This window comes from Mobula birostris, chromosome 6, assembly GCF_030028105.1.
Source record: "Mobula birostris isolate sMobBir1 chromosome 6, sMobBir1.hap1, whole genome shotgun sequence".
NCBI lineage: Eukaryota > Metazoa > Chordata > Chondrichthyes > Myliobatiformes > Myliobatidae > Mobula > Mobula birostris.
This window is the reverse complement of record NC_092375.1, coordinates 113,910,231-113,936,001: the sequence shown is the minus strand read 5'-3', so window position 1 is coordinate 113,936,001 and position 25,771 is coordinate 113,910,231. Positions and strand designations below refer to the sequence as shown.

The 25,771-nt window shown below is 47.4% G+C and overlaps 1 protein-coding gene across 10 annotated transcripts in view; it reads right to left on the bottom strand.

The window, feature by feature from the left end:
- spega (striated muscle enriched protein kinase a) overlaps positions 1-25,771 on the bottom strand; it is a 392,740-nt gene that overhangs the window by 247,437 nt on the left and 119,532 nt on the right. For all 10 annotated transcript variants that reach the window (XM_072261057.1, XM_072261052.1, XM_072261055.1 and 7 more), the window contains 3 exons: positions 17,337-18,649; positions 14,483-14,626; positions 11,282-11,464 (listed from right to left, as the gene is read on the bottom strand). In XM_072261057.1, the coding sequence (XP_072117158.1) occupies positions 11,282-11,464; positions 14,483-14,626; positions 17,337-18,649 (1,640 nt within the window). The remainder of the gene's footprint in view (positions 1-11,281; positions 11,465-14,482; positions 14,627-17,336; positions 18,650-25,771) is intronic.

The following is a 25,771-nucleotide window of genomic DNA, read 5'->3' as shown; positions in this document are numbered from 1 at the left end:
AAACAGTGATCCTGACGACAGGGTGAAGAAACGTCTGTAGAGATCTGTAAACAGCAGGGATAAGGAATGCCAGGCATGTGACAATCTTTATTTAGCACCCAGTACAATTACAGTCACTGGCGACTCTTCCACTGCTGAACTTCATGGTGGGAGGATCGAAGACAAGTGTAAAGGATTCTTCTGCAGTGATACAGAACCCTGGTGAAATACACCTGGGGTGCTGTGGACAGCTTTGGTCTTCCCTCAAGAAAGATGTGTTGTCACCGATAAATGGACTCTAAAAACCTGAACTCGTTCCTCAATCACACCTCATTTAATACAGAACATCGAGCATAAAATATACAATATAAAAGTCTATAGGCCCCTTCGGTCCACGGTGTTGTGTCGATCTTTTAACCTACTCCAAGATCAATCTAACACTTCCCTCACATATAGCCCTCCATTTTTCTATAATCCATCTATATGTCCCCAATGTATCTGCCTCTACCAGAATCAGAATCAGGTTTAATGTCACTGGCATATGGTGAGAAATCTGTTGTTCAGTGACAGAGGTACAGTGTAATGCATAATAAAGGATGTGATGCTGAGGTTTTATAAAGCACTGGCGAGGCCTCACGTAGAGCATTGTGAGCAGTTGTAGGCCCCTTATCTAAGAAAGAATGTCCTGACATTGGAGAGAGTTCAGAGGAGGTTCACGAGAGGGATTCCAGGAATGAAAGGGTTATCAGATGAAGAGTGTTTGATGGTTTGGGTCCTGTACTCACTGCAATTTAGAAGTATGGGGGGGGGAGGGGGAACCTCACTGAAACATATCGAATGTTGAAAGGCCTAGATAGAGTGGATGTGGAGAGGATGTTTCTTATAGTGGAGAGTCTAGGACCAGAGCGCACAGCCTCAGAATTGAGGTACGTCTATTTAGAATGGGGATGAGGACGAGGCTGGTGAATCTGTGGAATTCGTTGCCACAGCTGGCTGTGGAGGCCAGGTTATCGGGTGTGTTTAAGGCAGAGGTTGATAGATTCTTGATTAGTCAGGGCATGAAGGATTATGGGGACTACGCAGGAGATTGGGGTTGAGAGGGAAATGGATCAGCCATGATGAAATGGCAGAGCAGACTTAATGGCCAAATGTTTAATTTTGCTCCTATGTCATATGGTCTTATAAAAAAAATAAATCACAATAAGAAATATGTAGGTTTTTAAAATTAAATAAGTAGTGCAAAATAAGAGGGAAAACATAGTGAGCATGTCTGGCAGGGCGTTCCACAGACCTGCCTCTATGTTTAAAAAAAACATCTCTGACATCTCCCCCCACACCCCCCATAGCTTCCTCCAATCTGCTTAAAGTCATGCCCCCTTGCATTAGCCATTTCCTCCCAGGGAAGAAGTCACTGACTGTCTACTCAATCTATGCCTCTTATCATCTTGTACAATTCTATCAAGTCACTTCCAAAGAGAAAAGCCCAAGCTTGCTGAAACTAACCTCATAGGATGTGCTCTCTGGTCCAGGCAGCATCTCTGCAGCCTTTCTAAAGCTTCCACGTTCTTCCTATAACGAGGCGAACAGAAGGCAATACTCCAAGTAAAGGCAGGAGGAGAAGATGGCGGCGCGACGCAGCGCGTGTGGCCTCTCCGGTGAAATGATATTGTATCTGTTAATTAGGGGCCGTGCACAATTCTGATTTGATGGAGACAGATGTGAGAAGCATGGAGGAACATCTGGAGAAATTTCTGAAATGCCCGGTTCGCTGCCGCTGTGCGATCGAGAATCTCTGGAGGGAAGGCCCCAAATCCTCGGCTTTGCCTGTTGCTGGCGGCCGGGGATGGGGTCGAAGCGCTCGGCAGAGATGGTACTCGGTGCTCGGTGTCGGAGGGCTGGTCGGAGGCTCGAGGTTTTTGGACGACTCAGAGTCCGACTGTGGTCGGGTGCTTCCAGGATGCTGCATTGGCAAGTTTGCAGTGCTGGAAGCTCATGGCAGGGAGAGTTTTCTTCCTTCTCCCGTCTGCGTGAGATGTTGGGACTTTCGAGAGACTTTGAACATTTTTTACTGTGCCCATGGTCTATTTTTCATCAAGTTATGGTATTGCTCGCACTGTTGTAACTATATGTTATAATTATGTGGTTTTTGTCAGTTTTTCAGTCTTGGTCTGTCTTGGGTTTCTGTGATATCATACTGGAGGAACATTGTATCATTTCTTAATGCATGCATTACTAAATGACAATAAAAGAGGACTGCGCACCCTCATAATCTAACCTAAGTGTGGCTGAACCATGGCGATGATGTAACAGACTGCTATGGAGCTGATGCTGGGTGTGGTGTCCAAGCAACTTCTCATCTTTTTTATGAGGCAAACAGCTCATGGCCCTTGCAACTTATAAAGATTGGCTTTTTTTGTCACATGTATATCAAAACATACAATGAAAGGCGTTGTTTGCATCAATGACCGACACAGCGTGAGAATTGTACTGAGGACAGCCTGCAAGTGTCGCCATGCTTCTGGTGCCAATGTAGCATGCCAACAACTTACTAACCCTAACTGAATGTCTTTGGAAACTGGAGCACCCCATGTGGTCACAGGGAGAAAATACAAACTCCGTGCAGACAGTGTCAAGAATTGTATACCAATTGGTGATTGCTGGCGCTATAAAATGTGGCGTTAACTGCTATGCCACATGCCGTTTGCCTGCACTGCACTTTCTCTGTAAATGCAACATAAAATTCTTCATTCTGTTTCTCTATTTGTTATATAGAGAATTAATTGTCTGCATCTCAGTAGAGGTGACACTAATAAACCAATTACCAATACCAGTTCTGATCAACCCTCTGCACAGGAAGGGTGTGGAGGCTTTAGAGAGGATTCAGAAGAGGTTCACCAGGATGCTGCCTGGGTTAGACTTTATGACCCATTGGTGGCACGGTAGTCTCGTGGTTAGTGCAACTCTTTACAGTGTCAGCTGTAAGATCAGGGTTCAATTACACTACACACAAAGACAGGCAAACAACCAACTTGAACAATTTGTCTTCTTTTGCACATTGTTGTTTATCAGTTCTCATTTGTGTCTAGTTTTTCATTGACTATTATATTTCTTTGTTCTACTGCAAATGCCCAAAATAAAGTATCTCATATAAGATGAAATATATGTATTTTGATAATAAATTTACACTGAACGTTTGAATGCTCAGGTTTCCTAGTGCCTCAGTAAAGCAGCCAGCTTAATCAAGGACCCTACCCACACTAGGTGAATGCAAGTCTTTTCCTTTCACTGGAAGAAGGCTACAACTACAGTATGTTGCAGTAAGGAAGCCACATGGTCAGCATGGATGAGTCGGGCCAAAGAGCCCATTTCTATTTCTCACAGTACGCAGTCCTCAGCCAACAAAGTTAAACTCTCCATTTCCACTCCTCTATCTGAAAACTGTTCCAATTCCCTGTCTCCTGCCTTCTGAGCTGAAAACTCTGGATCAATCTCCTTGTCACTCATTATAGATCCTGCCTCCTGGTAAATTGAACCAGGTGAATTTTTTTGCAGTATCTATGGAAACAAATAAACTTGCTGAATTTCTCCCGCATTTTGTGTATGTTGCTCAAGATTACCAGCATCTGCGTAATTTTTTGCTTGTGCTAAAGTGGTTGAGAAGACATATGGTTCATTAACCTTGTTGGATTAGGGTGTAGAATTATTATTTTTCATGTATTTTCCTTGAAGTATAACTTTCCTATGCTTGTTTTTAATTTTTATATAGTCACCTATACAGTATATCAACGGCTTTATTAGGTAGACCTATACTCCTGCTCATTAATAAAAATATCTAACCAACCAATCATGCGGTAGCAACTCAATGCATAGGAGCATTCAGACATGGTCAAGAGATTCATTTAAACACGAGGAATTCTGCAGATGCTGGAAATTCAAGCAACACACATCAAAGTTGCTGCTGAACGCAGCAGGCCAGGCAGCATCTCTAGGAAGAGGTACAGTCGACGTTTCGTCAGGACTAACTGAAGGAAGAGCTAGTAAGAGATTTGAAAGTGGGAGGGGGAGGGGGAGATCCAAAATGATAGGAGAAGACAGGAGGGGGAGGGATGGAGCCAAGAGCTGGACAGGTGATTGGCAAAAGGGGTATGAGAGGATCATGGGACAGGAGGCCCAGGGAGAAGGAAAAGAGGGAGAGGGGAAAACCCAGAGGATGGGCAAGGGGTATAGTCAGAGGGACAGAGGGAGAAAAAGGAGAGTGAGAGAAAGAATGTGTGTATATAAATAAATAACAGATGGGGTACAAGGGGGAGGTGGGACATTAGCGGAAGTTAGAGAAGTCAGTGTTCATGCCATCAGGTTGGAGGCTACCCAGACGGAATATAAGGTGCTGTTCCTCCAACCTGAGTGTGGCTTCATCTTTACAGTAGAGGAGGCCGTGGATAGACATATCAGAATGGGAATGGGATATGGAATTAAAATGTGTGGCCACTGGGAGATCCTGCTTTCTCTGGCGGACAGAGCGTAGGTGTTCAGCAAAACAATCTCCCAGTCTGCGTCGGGTCTCGCCAATATATAGAAGGCCACATTGGGAGCACCGGACACAGTATATCAACCCAGCCGACTCACAGGTGAAGTGTCGCCTCACCTGGAAGGACTGTCTGGGGTAATGAATGGTGGTAAGGGAGGAAGTATAAGGGCATGTATAGCACGTGTTCCGCTTACAAGTGCCAGGAGGGAGATCAGTGGGGAGGGATGGGGGGGACGAATGGACAAGGGAGTCGCATAGGGAGCGATCCCTGCGGAAAGCTGGGGGGGGGGGGGTAGGGAAAGATGTGCTTAGTGGTGGGATCCCGTTGGAGGTGGCAGAAGTTACGGAGAATAATATGTTGAACCCGGAGGCTGGTGGAGTGGTAGGTGAGGACCAGGGGAACCCTATACCTAGTGAGGTGGTGGGAGGATGGAGTGAGAGCAGATGTGTGTGAAATGGGGGAGATGCATTTGAGAGCAGAGTTGATGGTGGAGGAAGGGAAGCCCCTTTCTTTGAAAAAGGACATCTCCCTCATCCTGGAATGAAAAGCCTCATCCTGAGAGCAGATGCGGCGGAGACGAAGGAATTGCGAGAAGGGGATGGCATTTTTGCAAGAGACAGGGTGAGAAGAGGAATAGTCCAGATAGCTGTGAGAGTCAGTAGGCTTATAGAAGACATCAGTAGATAAGCTGTCTCCAGAGACAGAGATAGAAAGATCTAGAAAGGGGAGGGAGGTGTCGGAAATGGACCAGGTAAACTTGAGGGCAGGGTGAAAGTTGGAGGCAAAGTTAATGAAGTCAACAAGCTCAGCATGTGTGCAGGAAGCAGTGCCAATGCAGTCGTCGATGTAGCGAAGGAAAAGTGGGGGACAGATACCAGAACAGGTTTGGAACATAGATTGTTCCACAAAGCCAACAAAAAGGCGGGCATAGCTAGGACCCATAGCTACACCTTTAGTTTGGAGGAAGTGGGAGGAGCCAAAGGAGAAATTATTATGAGTAAGGACTAATTCCGCTAGACGGAGCAGAGTGGTGGTCTTACTAGCTCTTCCTTCAGTTAGTCCTGACGAAGGGTCTCGGCCCGAAACGTCAACTGTACCTCTTCCTAGAGATGCTGCCTGGCCTGCTGCGTTCACCAGCAACTTTGATGTGTGTTGCTTGAATTTCCAGCATCTGCAGAATTCCTTGTGCTAGACTTCCAGCCTGCTTGAGCACCTTCTTGGTTTGCTCCTGATCAGGAAAGACCTTCTCTTTCTAGTTTCAGCACTCCCCCAACTAGATAGGGTAGGGACTCGCAGTCCTGTTAGCTGGAGTTGGCTCGTCAATCCTTGAAGGCAGGACTGGGTCTCCTGAAGGCTCCAGGTTAACCTGAACTAAAGTCTCCCCACTCATCAGCCACTGGTTTCGGAAGAGTCTAGGGGCCAAACACGAAGCTGTAAATATATCCGCTTGCAATGACCGGACCACTCAGTGAACCTCCCTTCCTCCCGGTTCACGGAAGGGTTATGCTGGGACAGCTAAGGGTGCCCAAGGATCAGGGCTATGTGAGGGGATATAGAAACAAATATCCTCTGCATGATCCTCTACCCTCATCTGCAAAACCAACATTTGATGCGGGATCTGCCCGGAACCACGCGAACGGCCATCCAGGGCAATTGTGGGCTTGGGCTGGCTCAACTCCTGTAGAGGTATGGTGAACTGACAGGTGGTCTGCAAGTCCAGGAAATGACCAGCTGCCCCAGAGTCCACAAAGGCATTCACCTCTTGCCAGTTCTTTCCTCAAGAGATCCTGCCTTCAGCACGACGCCAGAATCAGTCGGGTTAGGAGTAGCTACTTTCACAGTCCTCCTGACACTGGATGGCTTTAGCAGTTCTCCTGATGACTGCAGCTTCGGAAATTCAGCCCGCAGGTGACCTGCTTCCCCTCAGTATTAGCAGCAACCTCGACTCCAACGCTGGAACTTCTCATCGGCAGAGAGTCTAATGCAGCCAATTTTCCTGTATTCGACAGGATCTTCAGCAGGGAACACTGTCTGAGGTTGGGAAGTGGAACTGAGAATTATTGGGGCCGGGTTCGAGCTAGCTCTCTTCGAACTCTTGAATTAGTCCCACTTTCGCTCCCCCAGTAGATTATCGAGGCAGATGAACTAGTCGATCAGAGCCTCCAAGTCCTCAACTAGCTCTCTAAACGCAAGGGCATCCTTTAATTTACCTTGGAGTCTGTGGTGGTACAGAGTGGCCCAGGCCTCTCTGTTCCAGCCGCTCTCTTCAGCCAAAGTCCAAAACTTGATAGCGTGGTCGGCTGCTGACCAACTGTCCTGACACTCCTTCATCAGACCATCTCAGGCTCAGTCTGCTCCACCGGGGTGAAGAAACACCATCCTCACGTTGGCCATGAACTCCTCCGAAACCAAACAAATCTCTGACTTTCACTTCCAATACGCAATGGCCCAGTTTGGGAGAGAGATCATGAAGGCCGCCTTTCTGCACTCTGAAGGGAACCGGGCTAGGTGGAGTTTGAACATCGAGTGAGGAGGAAACCACAGCAAGAGCCTGGGTCAATAGACAATAGACAATAGGTGCAGGAGTAGGCCATTCGGCGCTTCCAGCCAGCACCGACATTCACTGTGATCATGGCTGATCATCCACAATCAGTACCCCGTTCCTGCCTTCTCCCCATATCCCTTGACTCCACTATCATTAAGAGCTCTATCTAACTCTTTCTTGAAAGCATCCAGAGAATTGGTCTCCACTGCCTTCTGAGGCAGAGCATTCCACAGATCCACAACTCTCTGTGTGAAAAAGTTTTTCCTCAACTCCGTTCTAAATGGTCTACCCCTTATTCTCAAATTGTGGCCTCTGTTCTGGACTCCCCCAACATTGGGAACATGTTTCCTGCCTCTAGAGTGTCTAATCCCTTAATAATCTTAAGGGATTGAACCTCTTTGCTCCTATACTCAACTCCCCCTGTTGTGAAGGCCAACATGCCATTAGCTTTCTTCACTGCCTGCTGTACCTGCATGCTTACTTTCAGTGACTGATGAACAAGGACACCCAGATCTCGTTGTACTTCCTCTTTTTCCTAACTTGACACCATTCAAATAGTAATCTGTCTTCCTGTTCTTGCCACCAAAGTGGATAACCTCACATTTATCCATATTAAGCTGCATCTGTCATGCATCTGCCCACTCACCCAACCTGTCCAAGTCACCCTGCATTATCTCAACATCCTCCGCACATTTCACACTGCCACCCAGCTTTGTGTCATCTGACTCTGTCTGGGGTTGGAAGATGGACTGACTCCACAGAGCAACCATCAGCCTCACCCTTCCATCTCTGGCTTCCTCCTTGCGATAGCTGGCACACGGCAACCTGAAGGTCGTGCATCTCCAGGCCGCAGCTGACCAAATGCTCTGATACCCCACTGGGTCCATGTTAGGTTTCATCGTACTGTGATGAGAGACCCAGGTGAGGATGGTTAGGACCCAAGTGCTGGCGTATCCGAGACTAGAACCTGCACACGAATCGAGTATAAACTAAGACAGGGTTCTAAACTAGATGCTCGATGACAATCCAAAGAAGAGGGACAGCTGAGCACAGAACCTCCATTCAGATGCTCTTTAAATATTAAAATCCTGGTGCCAAAACATGGTTGCCAATTAGCTGGGCAGGCCTGAATCTTTAAAGGGTCCACACCAGCCTTCTATATTCCAGTGAGTCGGAGCATCTAAACTCCAGGAGATGGCACATTTGGGTGTGCATCATAACATCTTTGTTCTTGTAATATTTAATAAAACGGCTGTAATCATCGAGTTTTATGCCTCATTCTTGACTTCTAAAGAACCTCTGGATCAATACCATTAGATCCAGCAGCCTTCATTATTTGGGGAATTGAGTTCGAGAGCTGTGAGGTAAAATTCTGGTTGGAGCACACCTGGAATATTGTGTTCAGTTCTGATCTCCTCATTATAGGAAGGATGTAGAAGCTTTAGAGAGGGTTCAGAGGAGATTTACCAGGATGTGGCCTGGATTAGAGAGCATGTTTTATGAGAATAGGTTGAACGACCTAAGGCTTTTCCCTCTGGAGTGAAAGAGGATGAGAAGTGACTTGATAGTGGTATACAAGATGATAAGAGGCATAGATAGAGTGGACTGTCAGAGATATTTTCAAAGGGTGGAAATGGCTAACAGGAGGGCGTAACTTTAAGGAAAAGGGAGGAAAGTATATAGGGGATGGGTCAGAGGTAGGTATTTTGTACACAAAGAGTGGTGCGCTGCCTTGGCTGTGGTAAAGGCGGGAGGAGAAGATGGCGGCGCGACGCAGCTCTCCGGTGAAATGATATTGTATTTGTAAGTAGGATGCCGTGCACAATTCTGATTTGATGGAGACAGACATGAGACGGCACAGAGGAACATCTGCAGAAATTTCTGAAATGCCCGGTTCGCTACTGCTGCTAATGTGTGATCGAGAATCTCTGGAGGGAAGGCCCCAAACTCCCCGGCTTTGCCTGCTGCTGGCGACCGAGCCTGGGGTCGAAGCGTTCGGCAGAGATGGTGCTTGGTGCTCGGTGTCAGAGGGCTGATTGGAGGCTCGAACTTTTCGGACAACTCAGAGTCGGACTGTGGTCGGGCATGGCGGGGAGAGTTTTCTTCCTTCTCCCATCTGCGTGAGATGTGGGACTTTCGTGAGACTTTCGTGAGACGTTGAACTTTTTTACTGTGCCATAGCCTGTTCTTCATCAAGTTATGGTATTGTTACACTGTTGTAACTATATATAATAATTATGTGGTTTTGTTAGTTTTTCAGTCTTGGTCTGACCTGTGTTTTGTGATATCACACCGGAGGAACATTGTATCATTTCTTAATGCATGCATTACTAAATGACAATAAAAGAGGACTGCATGTCCTCATAATCTAATCTAATCTAAAGGCACTACTGACCCTAGGTCTCCACGAAGAGTCTGAGCCTGAAAAAGAATTTCAGGATGTATATTGTATATATTTCTCTGACATTAAATGTACCTATTGAAACCTATTTGAATGCTAACAACAGGAATTCTGCAGATGCTGGAAATTCAAGCAACACACATCAAAGTTGCTGGTGAATGCAGCAGGCCAGGCAGCATCTGTAGGAAGAGATGTAGTCGACATTTCAGGCCGAGACCCTTCGTCAGGACTAACTAAAGGAAGAGTGAGTAAGAGATTTGAATGCTGGCTGTTTATTTCTCTCCATAGGTTCTGCCTGAACTGCTGAGTTCACCCTACATGTTGTGTGCATTGATCTAGTTTATAAACTGTCCTTGAACTTGTTATCGGACTCTTGAGCGAACAGCTCACAGGTTAAAATATCATTGCCTGCCTGCGTTACGGCACTCTATCTCCTTTTACTATCTCAATGTACTTTTGTATGGAATGATGTTTTCCACAGTAACACACACATAATGCTGGAGGATATCAGCAAGTCAGGCAGCATCTATGAAGAGGATAACAGTCAATGTTGTGAGCCGAGACCCTTCATTTTGCCACTGTATTTTAGTCCATGAGACAAAACTACACCAATATGAGCAGTCTTGGGCCCCATATCTAAGAAAGGATGGGCTGGCATCGGAGAGGGTCCAGAGAAGGTTCACAAGAATGATCCCAGGAATGAAAGGGTTAATGTATGAAGAACATTTGATGTTTCTGAGCTTGTACTTATAGGAATGAGGAAACCCCTCAATTATTGTAGTAATGTACCAACTTTGGGGGGGGGGGGGGGGTGTGGGGGTTGGTTACAAGAGATTCTCCAGATGCTGGAAACCCAGAGTAAAACACAAAATGGCCATCTCTACTTGGGGGGGGGGGGGGATCTCATTGAAACCTATTGAATATTGAAAGGCCTAGATAGAGTGGACTTGGAGAAGATGTTTCCTATAATAGGAGAGTCTTGGACTAGAGGGCAAAAATTCAGACATCCTTTAGAACAGCGATAAGGAGGAATTTCTTTAGCCAGAGGGTGATGAATCTGTGGAATTCAGTGCCACAGACGTAGGCCAAGTCATTGGGCATATTTGAAGTAGAGGTTGATAGGTTCTTAATGAGTAAGGGTATCAAAGGTTACGGGGGAAGGCAAGAGAACGGAGTTAAGAAGGATAATAAATCACCCATGATGGAATGGCACAGCAGACTTAATAAATTCTGCTCCTATGTCTTATGGTCTGGTATCATACAATTCCAGACAACATTATACACACTGTCCATGAGGACCACAATCTTGTTTTGAGGTTTGGAGGCTTGTGTGCCTCAATGACCCGGACAGTTGTGTTGACTGGAGTCAGGGCTTCATGCTTTGGCTCTTGGTAGGGTCACCCATGACAAGTGGTCAAAGGGTAGAGGTCAGACTAAGACTGGTCCAATGGTCCTCTAGGTTTGAGGGTTCAGCTCAGCACTAACAACCCTGACTGATAAAACCAGTTATGCAAACAACAGTGAAGAATCCTTCTGCATCTGAGGTGTAAACAGGCAGCAAGCAAGTTATACACAGCTATGTTGAAATTCTGAGTTGGGGATCACACACAGAATGCTGGAGGAACTCAATCCTGATGAAGGGTCACAGCCTGAAACATCGACTCATTATTCTCCTCTGTAGATGCTGCCTGACCTGCTGATTTCCTCCAGCATTTTGTATGCATTACTCTGGATTTCCAGCATGTTCAGAATCTCTTGTGTTTGTAAGGTGGGGATGCACTAGTTGCTATACAAATGCAGGTTCTCTCCATTCCATCGGTCACCCACCTGACCGAACCTGGACTGAGGCACAACAGCTGGACAAGCCGACCTCATTGGCTGCACTGACAGAGTACAGGCCGCCGTCCAACATCGTAGCTGAGGGGATGAAGAGGGTGTGTCTCTCCCCTTCTGCTTTGAGGATGTGCGTCTGGCTGGTTTTGAGGATTTCCCCGTCTTTCTTCCACGTTACTGTATGGAAAAAAAAATAAAAACACAAGGGTTAACCTTGATTCAATATTGATCCACTGGAGGTTAGGCAACATGATTGAAACACTCGGGGCATTCCAGGGTTCAGAGTTCAATTCCAGCGCCGTCAGTAAGGGGTTAGCACATTCTCTCCATGAATGAATAGGATTCCTCTGGGAGCTCTGGTTAATTGGTCATTGTAAATTGTCTTGTGATTAGGCTAGGGTTAAATAGGTGGTTTGATGGACGGTGTGGCTCTTGGGCCAGAAGGGTTGTATCTCTTAATAAATAAGTAAAAATTTAAGACCCTGTGCAGTCATGACAGGATGGGTGTTGAGAGGAGGTTTTCCTCATGTGGAAATTACGCACAGTTCTGGTCACCCCATTACAGGATGGATGTGGAGGCTTTAGAGAGGATTTAGAAGATGTTCACCAGGATGCTGCCTGAATTAGGGAATATCAGCTATAGGGGAAGTATGGACAAACAAGGGGTGTTTTCTCTGGAGCAGCAAAGGCTAAGAGGAGACCTGATAGAAGTTTATAAGATGACAGGCATAGATAGAACCTTTCCTCAGAATAGAAACACCAAATACTAGAAAATATGCATTTAGGGAGAGAGGGTAAAAATTTAAAGATGTATGGAGCAGATTTTATTTACACAGAGTGTAGTGGGTGCCTGGGGTGATGCTGGAAGCAGATATAATAATGATGTTTTAGACAAATGAATGGACCGATATGGATTGTGTAATTTCAAATCATGTACAGCATAGATATTGTGGGCCAAATCGCCTGCTCCTGCGCTGTCCTGATACAGTTTGGTTTGCTACATCTTAGGAGAAATTAGAACCAGGGTCTAGCCAGGGTCCTGATCTGCTGCATCACCATCTGGTACGGGAATTGCAAAGCATCTGACACAAGGCCCTACAAAGGATTGTGAGGACTGCTGAGAAGATCATCGGGATCTCTCTTCCACCCATCCGAGATACTTATCAGGAGCACTGCATATACAGGGCCCTTAGCATTGTCAATAATCCCTTCCATCCATCCAATAATCTGTTTTGACTCCCTACCATCAGGTAAGAGGTACCGCAGCATTAGGACAAGGACAGTCCGGATGGGAAACAGCTTCTTCCCCCAGCTGTGAGACTACTGAACTCCCTGCCACCACCCGGGTCTCATCACGTATGAAGTAGCAGTAACATTATACTTTGTTTATTTTTATTTGGAGATACCACATGAAACAGGGCCTTCTGGCCCTTCGAGCCACATCATCAGCAACCCCCAATTTAACCCCAGCCCAATCACGATACAACTTACAATGACCAATTAACCTACTAACCAGTACGTCTTTGGACTGTGGGAGGAAACCAGAGCGCCCGAAGAAAACCCACACATTCCACGAGGAGGACGTACAAACTCCTTACAGAGGATACCGGGATTGAACTCCAAATTCTGACGCCCCGAACTGTTAATTGCATCGCGCTAACCACTATGCTACCATGGAACCCAACTGCTTACTTTTTAAACTTGTGCTGTAAATGCACCTTATTATTTCTTAATTAATTTGTGGTACTATTACTTTATGTGTTGCACATGAATTATAGGTACAGTGTTTTGCACCTTGGTCTGCACATTGTTTTATTTGGCAGTATACATGTATACAGTTGACTGATAATAAACTTTAATTTGAACTTGGTTGAAAGTTTAAAATTAAACTTAAGGTAGAGGCAAGGCAAAATATTTTGTCTCAGTGGGTTGTGAATCGTTAGAACTCTCTTTCTCGAAGGGCTACACCACTAGGTCCCTTCAATCATTTTGATTTAACCATTCAGCACAACCTTAATCACTGTAGTTTAGCAACACTATGATCACTTCGAACTAAAATTGATCCTGTTTTTTAAAATTTTGTTTTAATTATGTATAATTGTGTATAATTTACATTTTTCTTACAGAATGTATCTTGCTTATCTGATGCTTTGTGCTTGAGATGCTGCTGTAATGTTTTCATTTCACACGTGCAGACAAAAGACTATAAAGTACAGGAGCCAAATCAAGCCACTTCAGTGAGGGGGGAAATCTCATGAAACTTAAAGAATATTGAAAGGTCTAGCGAGAGTGGACATGGAGAGGATGTTTCCTATAGTGGGAAGTCCAGGACCAGAGGGCACAACCTCAGATTAGAAGGTCATTCATTTGGAACAAAGAAGTAGGGACTGGAAAAAGCTGCAGGAAGTTATAACTCAGCCATTTCCATCATGGTCACTAGTCTTCCCAGCATCGAAGACACTTTCAAAAGGCGATGCCTCAAGAAGGCAACATTCATCATTAAGGACCCCTGTCACCCAGGACATGCCCTCTTCTTACTACTACCATCAGAGAGGAAGTACACCCCACATTTCACAAACAGCTTCTTCCCCTTCGGCATCAAATATCTGAACAGACAATGAACCAACCCATGAACATTACCTTACTATTTTTGCTCTCTTTTTGCACTACTTAAGTTAATTTTTATTTACATTTCTTATTGTAACATGGTATTTTTATGTATTGACTACTGCTGCTGCAAAACAACAAATTTCATGACATATGTCAGTGATATTAAACCTGATTCTGAATTTGTTTTATCAGAGGGTGGTGAACTTGTGAAACTCATTGCCACAGACGGCAGTGGAGGCCAAGTCATTTACAGTGGGGTTGATAGCTTCTCGATTAGTAAGGGCATCAAAGGTAAAGGTCAGAAGGCAGGAGAATGGGGTTGAGAGGAATAATAAACCAGCCATGATGGAATGGCAGAGTAAAATTGATGAACCAAATGGCCTAATAATCTTACTCTTTTGTCTTAATGATCGAAAGACCCTAACTAGTCTTATAACAGTGGGGTAGAAGCCGTTCTTGAGCACTGTGGTACATGCTTTCTGCGTTTTGTATCTTCTGCCCAATGGGGGGGGGGGGGGGGAGAAGAGAGAATATCTGGGGTGGAAAACACTTTGTAGGAGAGTGTGGCCGATTGTATTGCTGTACCTTCAGGCAAGGGGGTTCCAGTGATGATGCATTTCAAGAGGACAGCAGATCCCACTGCGACCACTGCGTCAGTGATGCTGATTTCAAACACTGGTGGCTCCAAGGGATCCTCACCAGCCGAGACATAGGAGTCGTCTGAGGATTCTGTCGGAGACAAAGTCTGTGTTACAGCAAAGTCTTACGCTGGGATCTCACTGCAAACATAGAATACAGAACTGTACCGCAGATAACCAGGTCCTTCAGCCATGACATTGTGCTAGTCTGATTAGCATATCCAATGCCCAACTCATCTAATCCTGCTGCTGTCTGTGACCTTATGGGTTTCTTCTGGGTGCTCCAATTTCCTCCCACATTCTAAAGGCGTACAAGTTAGAGTTCATGAGTTGTGGTGCCAGAAACTTGACGACACTCGTGGGTTGCCCAGCACATCCTTGCTGATTTCATTTGACACAAACAACACTTTTCACGGTATGTTTTGATGTTTCAATGTACATGGCACAAATAAGGATAATCTGTTAATCCCTAACACAAGAGATTCTGCAGATGCTGGAAATCTTGAGCAACTCACACAAAATGCTGGAAGAACTCGGCAAGTCAGGCAGCATCTGTGGCGGGGAATAATGAAGGGTCTTGGCCTGAAATATCGACTGTTTATTCTTCTCTATAGGTGCTGCCTGACTTGCTGAGTTGCTCCTGCATTTTGGGTGAATTGGACTACTCCCTTCTGTCCATATCCCTCCATTCTCTGCACATTCACCTGCCTGAGAGTCTGTTAAACCCCTATCTACTTCCAGCACCAAACCCAGCAGTACATTCCAAGCATGGAATCATAGAGCACAAGCAGACCCTTCTTTGAACTGGCATCCACCGCTTCTGCTGGCCGTTCAGTTCGCACTTGCACCACCCCCTGAGTGAAGAAGCTCACCCTCAGCCCCCACCACTCTCTGTGTAAAACACATGGCCTGAAAAATACTTGCTTCTTTATTTTCCTGCCTGCACCTTCTCTGTAACTGTGACAGTATATTCTGCACAGACACAAGACATCCTACAATCACCTTTGTATTATGCCCCCTCGTCTTAACCTCTTCTGTCATGGGAAAAAGTCTCTAGCTTGTCTACTCTGTATATACCTCCTATCGTCTTGAACACCTCTATCAACCTCAAGTAACCTCTCATTCTCTTTCTCCGCAAAGAGAAAAGTCCTAGATCTCTCAACCTATTCTCATTAGACATGCTCTCTAGTCCAGGTATCATCCTGGTAAATCTTCTCTGTACCATCTCTAAAGCTTCCAAATCCTTCCTGTAATGAGGTAACTAGAAAGAACAAGGGAATTCCAAAGGTAGTCTAACCAGAGACTTATAGAGCTGCAATATCACCTCATGACTCTTGAACTCAACCCCCCCTCCTCCCCACCCCGCTGCCCCCTGACTAATGAAGGCCAACACACATACACCTTCTTAACAACTGCACAGCAACTTTGAGGGATCAATGGATGTGGACCCCCAGGTCCCTCTTTTCCTCCACACTGCCAAATACCCTGCCACCTGCCAACCTCTGGTTCTGTAACCATTAGCGCACTGTCCAGCAAGATCCTGAAGAAGAGTCTCAGCCTGAAACGTCGACTGTTTATCCCTTTCCATAGATGCTGCGTGACCTGCTGAGTTCCTCCAGCACTCTGTGTGTGTTGTTCTATATCCTCCACTGTGTCCCTCAATGTGCTTATGTATGGAATGATCAGTCCGGATGGCAAACCGAACAAAAAGACTTTATTTTGCATCTCAGTAACCGGAAGAATAACAAACCAATTATCCCTGTCTCACCTTAAAAACATTCCCTCTGGTACTAGACAATTCAGCTCACTAGTGAGTGATGGTTGGTAAGAGAAAGACCAAGTTGTGGGAGGGGTATCTAACCATTCAAATTAATTAGACAAGGGCAGCTCCAACAATGGGTAGGACACTCGGGAGGCCTGTCGAAGAGAGGGAGCTAGGAATACAGGCCCATAATTCTTTGAAGGCGGTGTCATAGGTAGATAGGGCCATAAAGAGAGCTTTTGGCACACTGACATCCATAAATCATTGTACTGAGTACAGCTGTTGGGACGTTGTGTTGAAGTTGAATAAGACGTTGGTGAGGCAAAATTTGGAGTATTGTGTGCAGTTCTGGTCACCGACCTACAGTAAAGATGTCAATAAGGTTGAAAGAGTGCAGAGAAAATTTACCTGGACTTGAGGATCTGAGCTAGAAGGAAAGGGTAAATAGGTTAAGATTTTATTCCCTGGAGTGTAGGATAATGTGGGGAGATTTGATAGAGGTATACAAAATTATGAGGGACATAGATAGGGTAAGTGCAAGCAGGCTTTTTCCACTGAGGTTGGGCGAGACTCCAACTAGAGGTCATGGGTTAAGAGTGAAAGCTAAATGCTAAAGGGGAACATGAGGGAGCTTTTCTTCACTCAGAGGGTGGAGCATGTGTGGAAGGAGCGGCCAGCAGAAGCGGTGGATGCTGAGTTCCATGGCAACAGTTAAGAGAAATTTGGGTAAGTACATGGATGGGGGGAGGAGTAGGGAGGGTTAGGATCTGGCTGCAGGTCGATGGGCCTAGGCAGAATAAAAGTTCAGCACAGCCTAGATGGACCAAAGGGCCTATTTTGGAGCTGTAATGCTCTGTGGTCTAACATAAATTCCTGACTCCTGAACTCAATGCCTTGACTAACAAAGCCATCATGGCACAAGACTTCTTTACTATCCTCTCAGTCTGTGTAGCTATTTTTAGGGAGCTGTAGGATTGACCCCAAGATCCCCCGACACATAAGAGAGAAGGTTTATAGCTCCAAGAGTTCACTCTCTTACCCAGTTCTGGAGACACAGGGCGAGATTTCTTGAATTTCCCTCTGGATGATTTACGGGCCGACTTCTCCAACGCTGGGGCTCTGACCTCCTCTCTCACACTTTCTTCCTTCTCCCGGATGGCCCTGGGGACGGTCCGAGGGTTCATGCCTCCCTGCACGCCAGTCTCACCTGCAGGGCTAAGGGGTGTGAGGCCGAGTCTTAGAGAACTCTCTGGCGGAGCGGGACCCAGACTGGCTCCCTCTGGCCTAGGTGGCCCAGCATTGGTCAGGAACGGGGTCTCTCCAGAGATGGGAGGTGAGGGTCCCCTTAGGCTCAGACCAGAGCCCCCGCCCACCCCTGGCTTGGTGGCGATCGGTGAACAAGTGTCAGGAGCCAGGGTTATCTTCCTGACCTTCTCCATGGCAAGAGGGGGCCGGGACAGATCCACAGCCTGCCGGGCCGGGCTGGGTGTTGGACGGAATTCTGCCAGACGTGGAAAATCCAGGGGACCAGCGGACACCTGCCGTGGCTCGGCAGCGGCCTCGTGTGGGGTGGGAGGAGGAGAGGGACTGGGGGCCGTCAGCCTCTCGAGGGTCCTGCGCGGGGTTTCTGGTTTCAGGCCCGAGACTGCTTTGCGCGATGACAGCTCCCGGTTGATGGCCCTTTCGAGGAGGGGTGACCTCAGCGCTGGCCTGGACGGGGACCCCGCCGCTGCCCTCTTGATGCGGTTCAGTTCCTCGGCAATCTTGGCCTCCAAGTCCCGGGCCCTGGGTTCATCGAAGGAGGCTGCCTTGCGGCGGAAGAGGGAACGCCTTTGCTCCGCCCCAACCCCCTCCGCCTGCAGCAGGTCGGAGAGGGAGGTCTGGCGCCGCCTCCCCAACCCGCTGCCACCACGGGAGTCCGCCTGGTCAAAGGAGCGGGACTTCCTGAATCCAGGCCAGGCCTGCCCGTCAGCCAGCTCCAGGCTCCGCCGACGTTCCGGGAAGAAATCTAGGCCTCCCGCCCGATCCAGCACCCTGGATCCCGAGCGGGAATGGGCGGGAGACGGGCCGCGACTGCTCTCCCCGGCCTCGCCCTCCACCTTCGGCTTCTTGGCCTTGTCCTGAAACTCCACCGGGACCGTGTCGCTGTACTCAGCCGGTGTGCTGAGCCTGCGCCGCGGGGTCAGAGGGCTGGCTGACGGGAACCTGGGATTGGCTGGGCGCCCCTTCAGGCTGGCAAGAGGGGGGCTTCCAGGCTGGGCTCCTTGTGTCTGGGCCATTGGGTTCCGACTGAGGCCTGCGTCCAGGGGGCCCTCGAGGTGGCTCTTGACCAGTGAATCCTCACAGAGTTCCCTACAAGGAAAGGAAACGAAGGCTTAGTTACACGCGGTAGTTTGAGCTGAGGAATTTTGCCCAGTCTCCACTGATGTGCCACCTGATGTCAATTAGGGGGTAATAGGTTTATAATGTACTGACACCTTTCATAGTAATGACCTGAATTAAGGATCTGATGTTATTGTGGCTAAGTCTGCAGAGGATACCAAGAATGGCAGAGGGATAGGTAGGGAGTCTGCAAAAGGACTTAGATTAGGAGAATGTGTAAAGAAGTGGCAAATGGAATATTGCACTGGGATGTGTATGATCTTTGGTAGAAGGAATGAAAGTGTAAACTATTTTCTAAATGGGAATTCAGAAATTGGAGGCGCAAATGGACTTAAAAGTCTTAATCAGGATTCCATAAAGGTTAACTTACAGGTTGAGTCAGTGGTGAGGAAGGCAAACGGGGGTTTGCATTCATTTCGAGATGACTAGAATATAAAATCAGTGATGTAATGCTGAGGCTTTATAAGGCATTTGTCATCTGAATATTTCGAACAAATTTGGACCCTATATGTAAGGGAGAAAGTGGAGATGGTTTAGAGGAGGTTGACAGAAATGATTCCAAGGATGAAAGGGTTAACAAGAGTCCGTGGCATTACAGGAAGGATGGCTAGAAGATTTGCTGACTGGCTGGCAGGAGGCGAAAGAGAAGGAATAAAGGGGGCCTATTCTGATTGGATGCCAGTGACTAATGGTGGTCTTGAGGGGTCTGTGTGGGGAGAGGATCAGAGCTTGTTTGCTGTAATTGTTTGAGTTGTTCTGGTGAACATGTTATGTTGGCGTCAAAATGTGCAGCGACGCCCTCAGCGTATCGTTGGGTTGTGTTGGTTGTTAATACAAATGACGCTTTCCACTGTACGTTTCCACGTAGATGAAAGAATCTGACTCTGAATAGAACCGCACGCCGATAGCGGCCCTGGGACTGCCCCTCGACTCAGTCTTGCGCCGCCCGTCACCCGTCTCGCAGCATGCCAGGGACCCCGAGAGTGGGCGAGGCCGTTGGTGGCACATCCGCGAAGAGGGGACACGCCGAGCGAGGTGCCATGTCAGTGAGGTCAGGTAGGTGAGGTCACCGGGGGGGGGGGGGGGGTCAGTCATGCAGGAGCTGGGTTTGGAAGGCCAGTGATGTTTAGCACATTGAGGAAATAAAGACAAAAAGCCACTGGAGCAAAGGAAGATTAACCACCAAATCACTCAACTACCTTCCCTGGGGGCAGCGTGGCTTCTCCTTCAGCCTGTCCTAGAGTAATACAATACGGACATCGGCCCTTCAGCCCACAGTGTCTGTGCCGAACACAACACCAAATTAAACTAAATTCCCTCTGCCTACACATGATCCACGTCTCCGCATTCCCTGCAGATCTGTGTCTCTAACAGCCTCTTAAACACCTCTATCATATCTGCTTCCATCACACCCGACAACCACCACTCTCCAGTGTGCTCTCGCTCGAGTTTTCCCTGCTGTTCTAAAGTAGACATAGATATCTCCAGTCTCAGCGTAGTTGTAGTTGAAGACAGTTTTATTATTCACCAACGCGTTTCAGTACACAAGGAGCCCGCGTAAAAAAACAGTACTCGTCGGCGTCCCAATAAAATGCAGCTTCAAATATTGATCAAAAATCCTTCAACTTCTAACAAGTGCACCTAACGAATGAATGAATATACAAGCTATTATATAATGGCCGGACTGATGACGAAGGCTAATTGCTTAACAACGCGATAATGAGTGATCAACAGCAGCTGTGAATTTACAAGCAGTGATACTAGTAATTAGAAATAAACAAATCACATCAGGGAAGACATAACATTGAGAATGTGAGGGAGGCAGTCTCTCTAGTAGGAGCAGGATCACTGGTTACCCTCTCTCATAATCCTCACAGCCTACCCTCTCTCATAATCCTCTCTGCCTACCCCTCTCATAATCCTCACAGCCTACCCTCTCTCATAATCCTCTCTGCCTACCCCTCTCATAATCCTCACAGCCTACCCTCTCTCATAATCCTCTCTGCCTACCCCTCTCATAATCCTCACAGCCTACCCTCTCTCATAATCCTCACAGCCTACCCTTCTCATAATCCTCACTGCCTACCCTTCTCATAATCCTCACAGCCTACCCTCTCTCATAATCCTCACTACCTACTCCCTCTCATAATCCTCACTGCCTACCCTCTCATAATCCTCACTGCCTACTCCCTCTCATAATCCTCACTGCCTACTCCCTCTCATAATCCTCACTGACTAACCCCTCATAATCCTCACTGCTGACCATCTCTCATAATCCTCACTGTTTACCCTCTCTCATAATCCTCACTGCCTACTCCCTCTCATAATCCTCACTGACTACCCCCTCATAATCCTCACTGCCTACCCCTCTCATAATCCTCACTGCCTACTCCCTCCCATAATCCTCACTGCTACACCCTCTCATAATCCTCACTGACTACCCCTCTCATAATCCTCACTGCCTACCCCTCTCATAATCCTCACTGCCTACTCTCTCATAATCCTCACTGCCTACCCCTCTCATAATCCTCACTGCCTACCCTCTCATAATCCTCACTGCCCACCACCTCTCATAATCCTCACTGCCTACCCCTCTCATAATCCTCACTGCCCACCACCTCTCATAATCCTCACTGTTTACCCTCTCTCATAATCCTCACTGCCTACCCCTCTCATAATCCTCACTGTTTACCCTCTCTCATAATCCTCTCTGCCTACCCCTCTCATAATCCTCACAGCCTACCCTCTCTCATAATCCTCTCTGCCTACCCCTCTCATAATCCTCACAGCCTACCCTCTCTCATAATCCTCTCTGCCTACCCCTCTCATAATCCTCACAGCCTACCCTCTCTCATAATCCTCACTGCCTACCCTTCTCATAATCCTCACAGCCTACTCCCTCTCATAATCCTCACTGCCTACTCCCTCTCATAATCCTCACTGCCTACTCCCTCTCATAATCCTCACTGTTTACCCTCTCTCATAATCCTCACTGCCTACCCCTCTCATAATCCTCACTGTTTACCCTCTCTCATAATCCTCTCTGCCTACCCCTCTCATAATCCTCACAGCCTACCCTCTCTCATAATCCTCTCTGCCTACCCCTCTCATAATCCTCACAGCCTACCCTCTCTCATAATCCTCTCTGCCTACCCCTCTCATAATCCTCACAGCCTACCCTCTCTCATAATCCTCACTGCCTACCCTTCTCATAATCCTCACAGCCTACTCCCTCTCATAATCCTCACTGCCTACTCCCTCTCATAATCCTCACTGCCTACTCCCTCTCATAATCCTCACTGACTAACCCCTCATAATCCTCACTGCTGACCATCTCTCATAATCCTCACTGTTTACCCTCTCTCATAATCCTCACTGCCTACCCCTCTCATAATCCTCACTGCCTATTCCCTCTCATAATCCTCACTGCCTACTCCCTCTCATAATCCTCACTGACTACCCCCTCATAATCCTCACTGCCTACCCCTCTCATAATCCTCACTGACTACCCCTCTCATAATCCTCACTGCCTACCCCTCTCATAATCCTCACTGCCTACTCTCTCATAATCCTCACTGCCTACCCCTCTCATAATCCTCACTGCCTACCCTCTCATAATCCTCACTGCCCACCACCTCTCATAATCCTCACTGCCTACCCCTCTCATAATCCTCACTGCCCACCACCTCTCATAATCCTCACTGTTTACCCTCTCTCATAATCCTCACTGCCTACCCCTCTCATAATCCTCACTGTTTACCCTCTCTCATAATCCTCACTGCCTACCCCTCTCATAATCCTCACTGCCTACCCTCTCATAATCCTCACTGCCTACCCCTCATAATCCTCACTGCCTATCCTCTCTCATAATCCTCACTGCCTACCCCTCTCATAATCCTCAGTTTACCCTCTCTCATAATCCTCACTGCCTACCCCTCTCATAATCCTCACTGCCTACTCCTTTCATAATCCTCACTGCCTACCCATCTCATAATCCTCACTACCTACTCCCTCTCATAATCCTCACTGCTTACCCTCTAATAATCCTCACTACCTACCCCTCTCATAATCCTCACTGCCTACCCCTCTCATAATCCTCACTGCCTACCCTCTCATAATCCTCACTGCCTACCCATCTCATAATCCTCCCTGCCTACCCTCTCATAATCCTCCCTGCCTACCCTCTCATAATCCTCACCGCCTACCCTCTCTCTCACAATCCTCACTGCCTACCCCTCTCACAATCCTCACTGCCTACTCCCTCTCATAATCCTCACTGACTAACCCCTCATAATCCTCACTGACTAACCCCTCTCATAATCCTCACTGCCTACTCCCTCTCATAATTCTCACTGTTTACCCTCTCTCTCATAATCCTCACTGCCTACCCTCTCATAATCCTCACTGCCTACCCTCTCTCTCATAATCCTCACTGCCTACCGTCTCATAATCCTCACTGCCTACCCCTCTCATAATCCTCACTGCCTACCCTCTCATAATCCTCACTGCCTACCCCTCTCATAATCCTCACTGCCTACCCCTCTCATAATCCTCACTGCCTACTCCTTTCATAATCCTCACTGCCTACCCTCTCATAATCCTCACTGCCTACCCATCTCATAATCCTCACTACCTACTCCCTCTCATAATCCTCACTGCTTACCCTCTAATAATCCTCACTACCTACCCCTCTCATAATCCTCACTGCCTACCCCTCTCATAATCCTCACTGCCTACCCTCTCATAATCCTCACTGCCTACCCATCTCATAATCCTCCCTGCCTACCCTCTCATGATCCTCCCTGCCTACCCTCTCATAATCCTCACCGCCTACCCTCTCTCTCACAATCCTCACTGCCTACCCCTCTCACAATCCTCACTGCCTACTCCCTCTCATAATCCTCACTGACTAACCCCTCATAATCCTCACTGACTAACCCCTCTCATAATCCTCACTGCCTACTCCCTCTCATAATCCTCACAGCCTACCCTCTCATAATCCTCACTGCCTACTCCCTCTCATAATTCTCACTGTTTACCCTCTCTCTCATAATCCTCACTGCCTACCCTCTCATAATCCTCACTGCCTACCCTCTCTCTCATAATCCTCACTGCCTACCCTCTCTCTCATAATCCTCACTGCCTACCCTCTCATAATCCTCACTGCCTACCCCTCTCATAATCCTCACTGCCTACCCTCTCATAATCCTCACTGCCTACCCCTCTCATAATCCTCACTGTTTACCCTCTCTCATAATCCTCACTGCCTACCCTCTCTCATAATCCTCACTGTTTACCCTCTCTCATAATCCTCACTGTTTACCCTCTCTCATAATCCTCACTGCCTACTCCCTCTCATAATCCTCACTGCCTACCCTCTCTCTCATAATCCTCACTGCCTACCCTCTCATAATCCTCACTGCCTACCCCTCTCATAATCCTCACTGCCCACCAGCTCTCATAATCCTCACTGCCTACCCCTCTCATAATCCTCACTGCCCACCACCTCTCATAATCCTCACTGCCGACCATCTCTCATAATCCTCACTGCCTACCCCTCTCATAATCTTCACTGCCTACCCCTCTCATAATCCTCACTGCCTACCCCTCTCATAATCCTCACTGCCGACCATCGACCATCTCTCATAATCCTGACTACCCTCCCATAATCCTCACTGCCTACCCTCTCATAATTCTCTGCCTACCCTTCTCATAATCCTCTGCCTACCCTCTCTCATAATCCTCACTGCCTACCCCCTCTCATAATCCTCACTGACTACCCTCTCATAATCCTCACTGCCTACTCCCTCTCATAATCCTCACTGACTACCCCCTCATAATCCTCACTGCCTACCCCTCTCATAATCCTCACTGCCTACTCCCTCCCATAATCCTCACTGCTACACCCTCTCATAATCCTCACTGACTACCCCTCTCATAATCCTCACTGCCTACCCCTCTCATAATCCTCACTGCCTACTCTCTCATAATCCTCACTGCCTACCCCTCTCATAATCCTCACTGCCTACCCTCTCATAATCCTCACTGCCCACCACCTCTCATAATCCTCACTGCCTACCCCTCTCATAATCCTCACTGCCCACCACCTCTCATAATCCTCACTGTTTACCCTCTCTCATAATCCTCACTGCCTACCCCTCTCATAATCCTCACTGTTTACCCTCTCTCATAATCCTCACTGCCTACCCCTCTCATAATCCTCACTGCCTACCCTCTCATAATCCTCACTGCCTACCCCTCTCATAATCCTCACTGCCCACCACCTCTCATCCTCACTGACTACCCTCTCATAATCCTCACTGCCTACCCCTCTCATAATCCTCACTGCCCACCACCTCTCATCCTCACTGACTACCCTCTCATAATCCTCACTGACTACCCTCTCATAATCCTCACTGCCTACCCTCTCTCATAATCCTCACTGCCTACCCTCTTATAATCCTCACTGCCTACCCCTCTCATAATCCTCACTGCCTACCCTCTCATAATCCTCACTGTTTACCCTCTCTCATAATCCTCACTGACTACCCTCTCATAATCCTCACTGCCTACCCCTCTCATAATCCTCACTGCCCACCAGCTCTCATAATCCTCACTGCCTACCCCTGTCATAATCCTCACTGACTACCCTCTCATAATCCTCACTGCCTACCCTCTCTCATAATCTTCACTGCCTACCCTTTTATAATCCTCACTGCCTACCCTCTCATAATCCTCACTGTTTACCCTCTCTCATAATCCTCACTGCCTACCCTCTCTCATAATCCTCACTGTTTACCCTCTCTCATAATCCTCACTGTTTACCCTCTCTCATAATCCTCACTGCCTACTCCCTCTCATAATCCTCACTGCCTACCCTCTCTCTCATAATCCTCACTGCCTACCCTCTCATAATCCTCACTGTTTACCCTCTCTCATAATCCTCACTGCCTACCCCTCTCATAATCCTCACTGCCTACCCTCTCATAATCCTCACTGCCTACCCCTCTCATAATCCTCACTGCCCACCACCTCTCATCCTCACTGACTACCCTCTCATAATCCTCACTGCCTACCCCTCTCATAATCCTC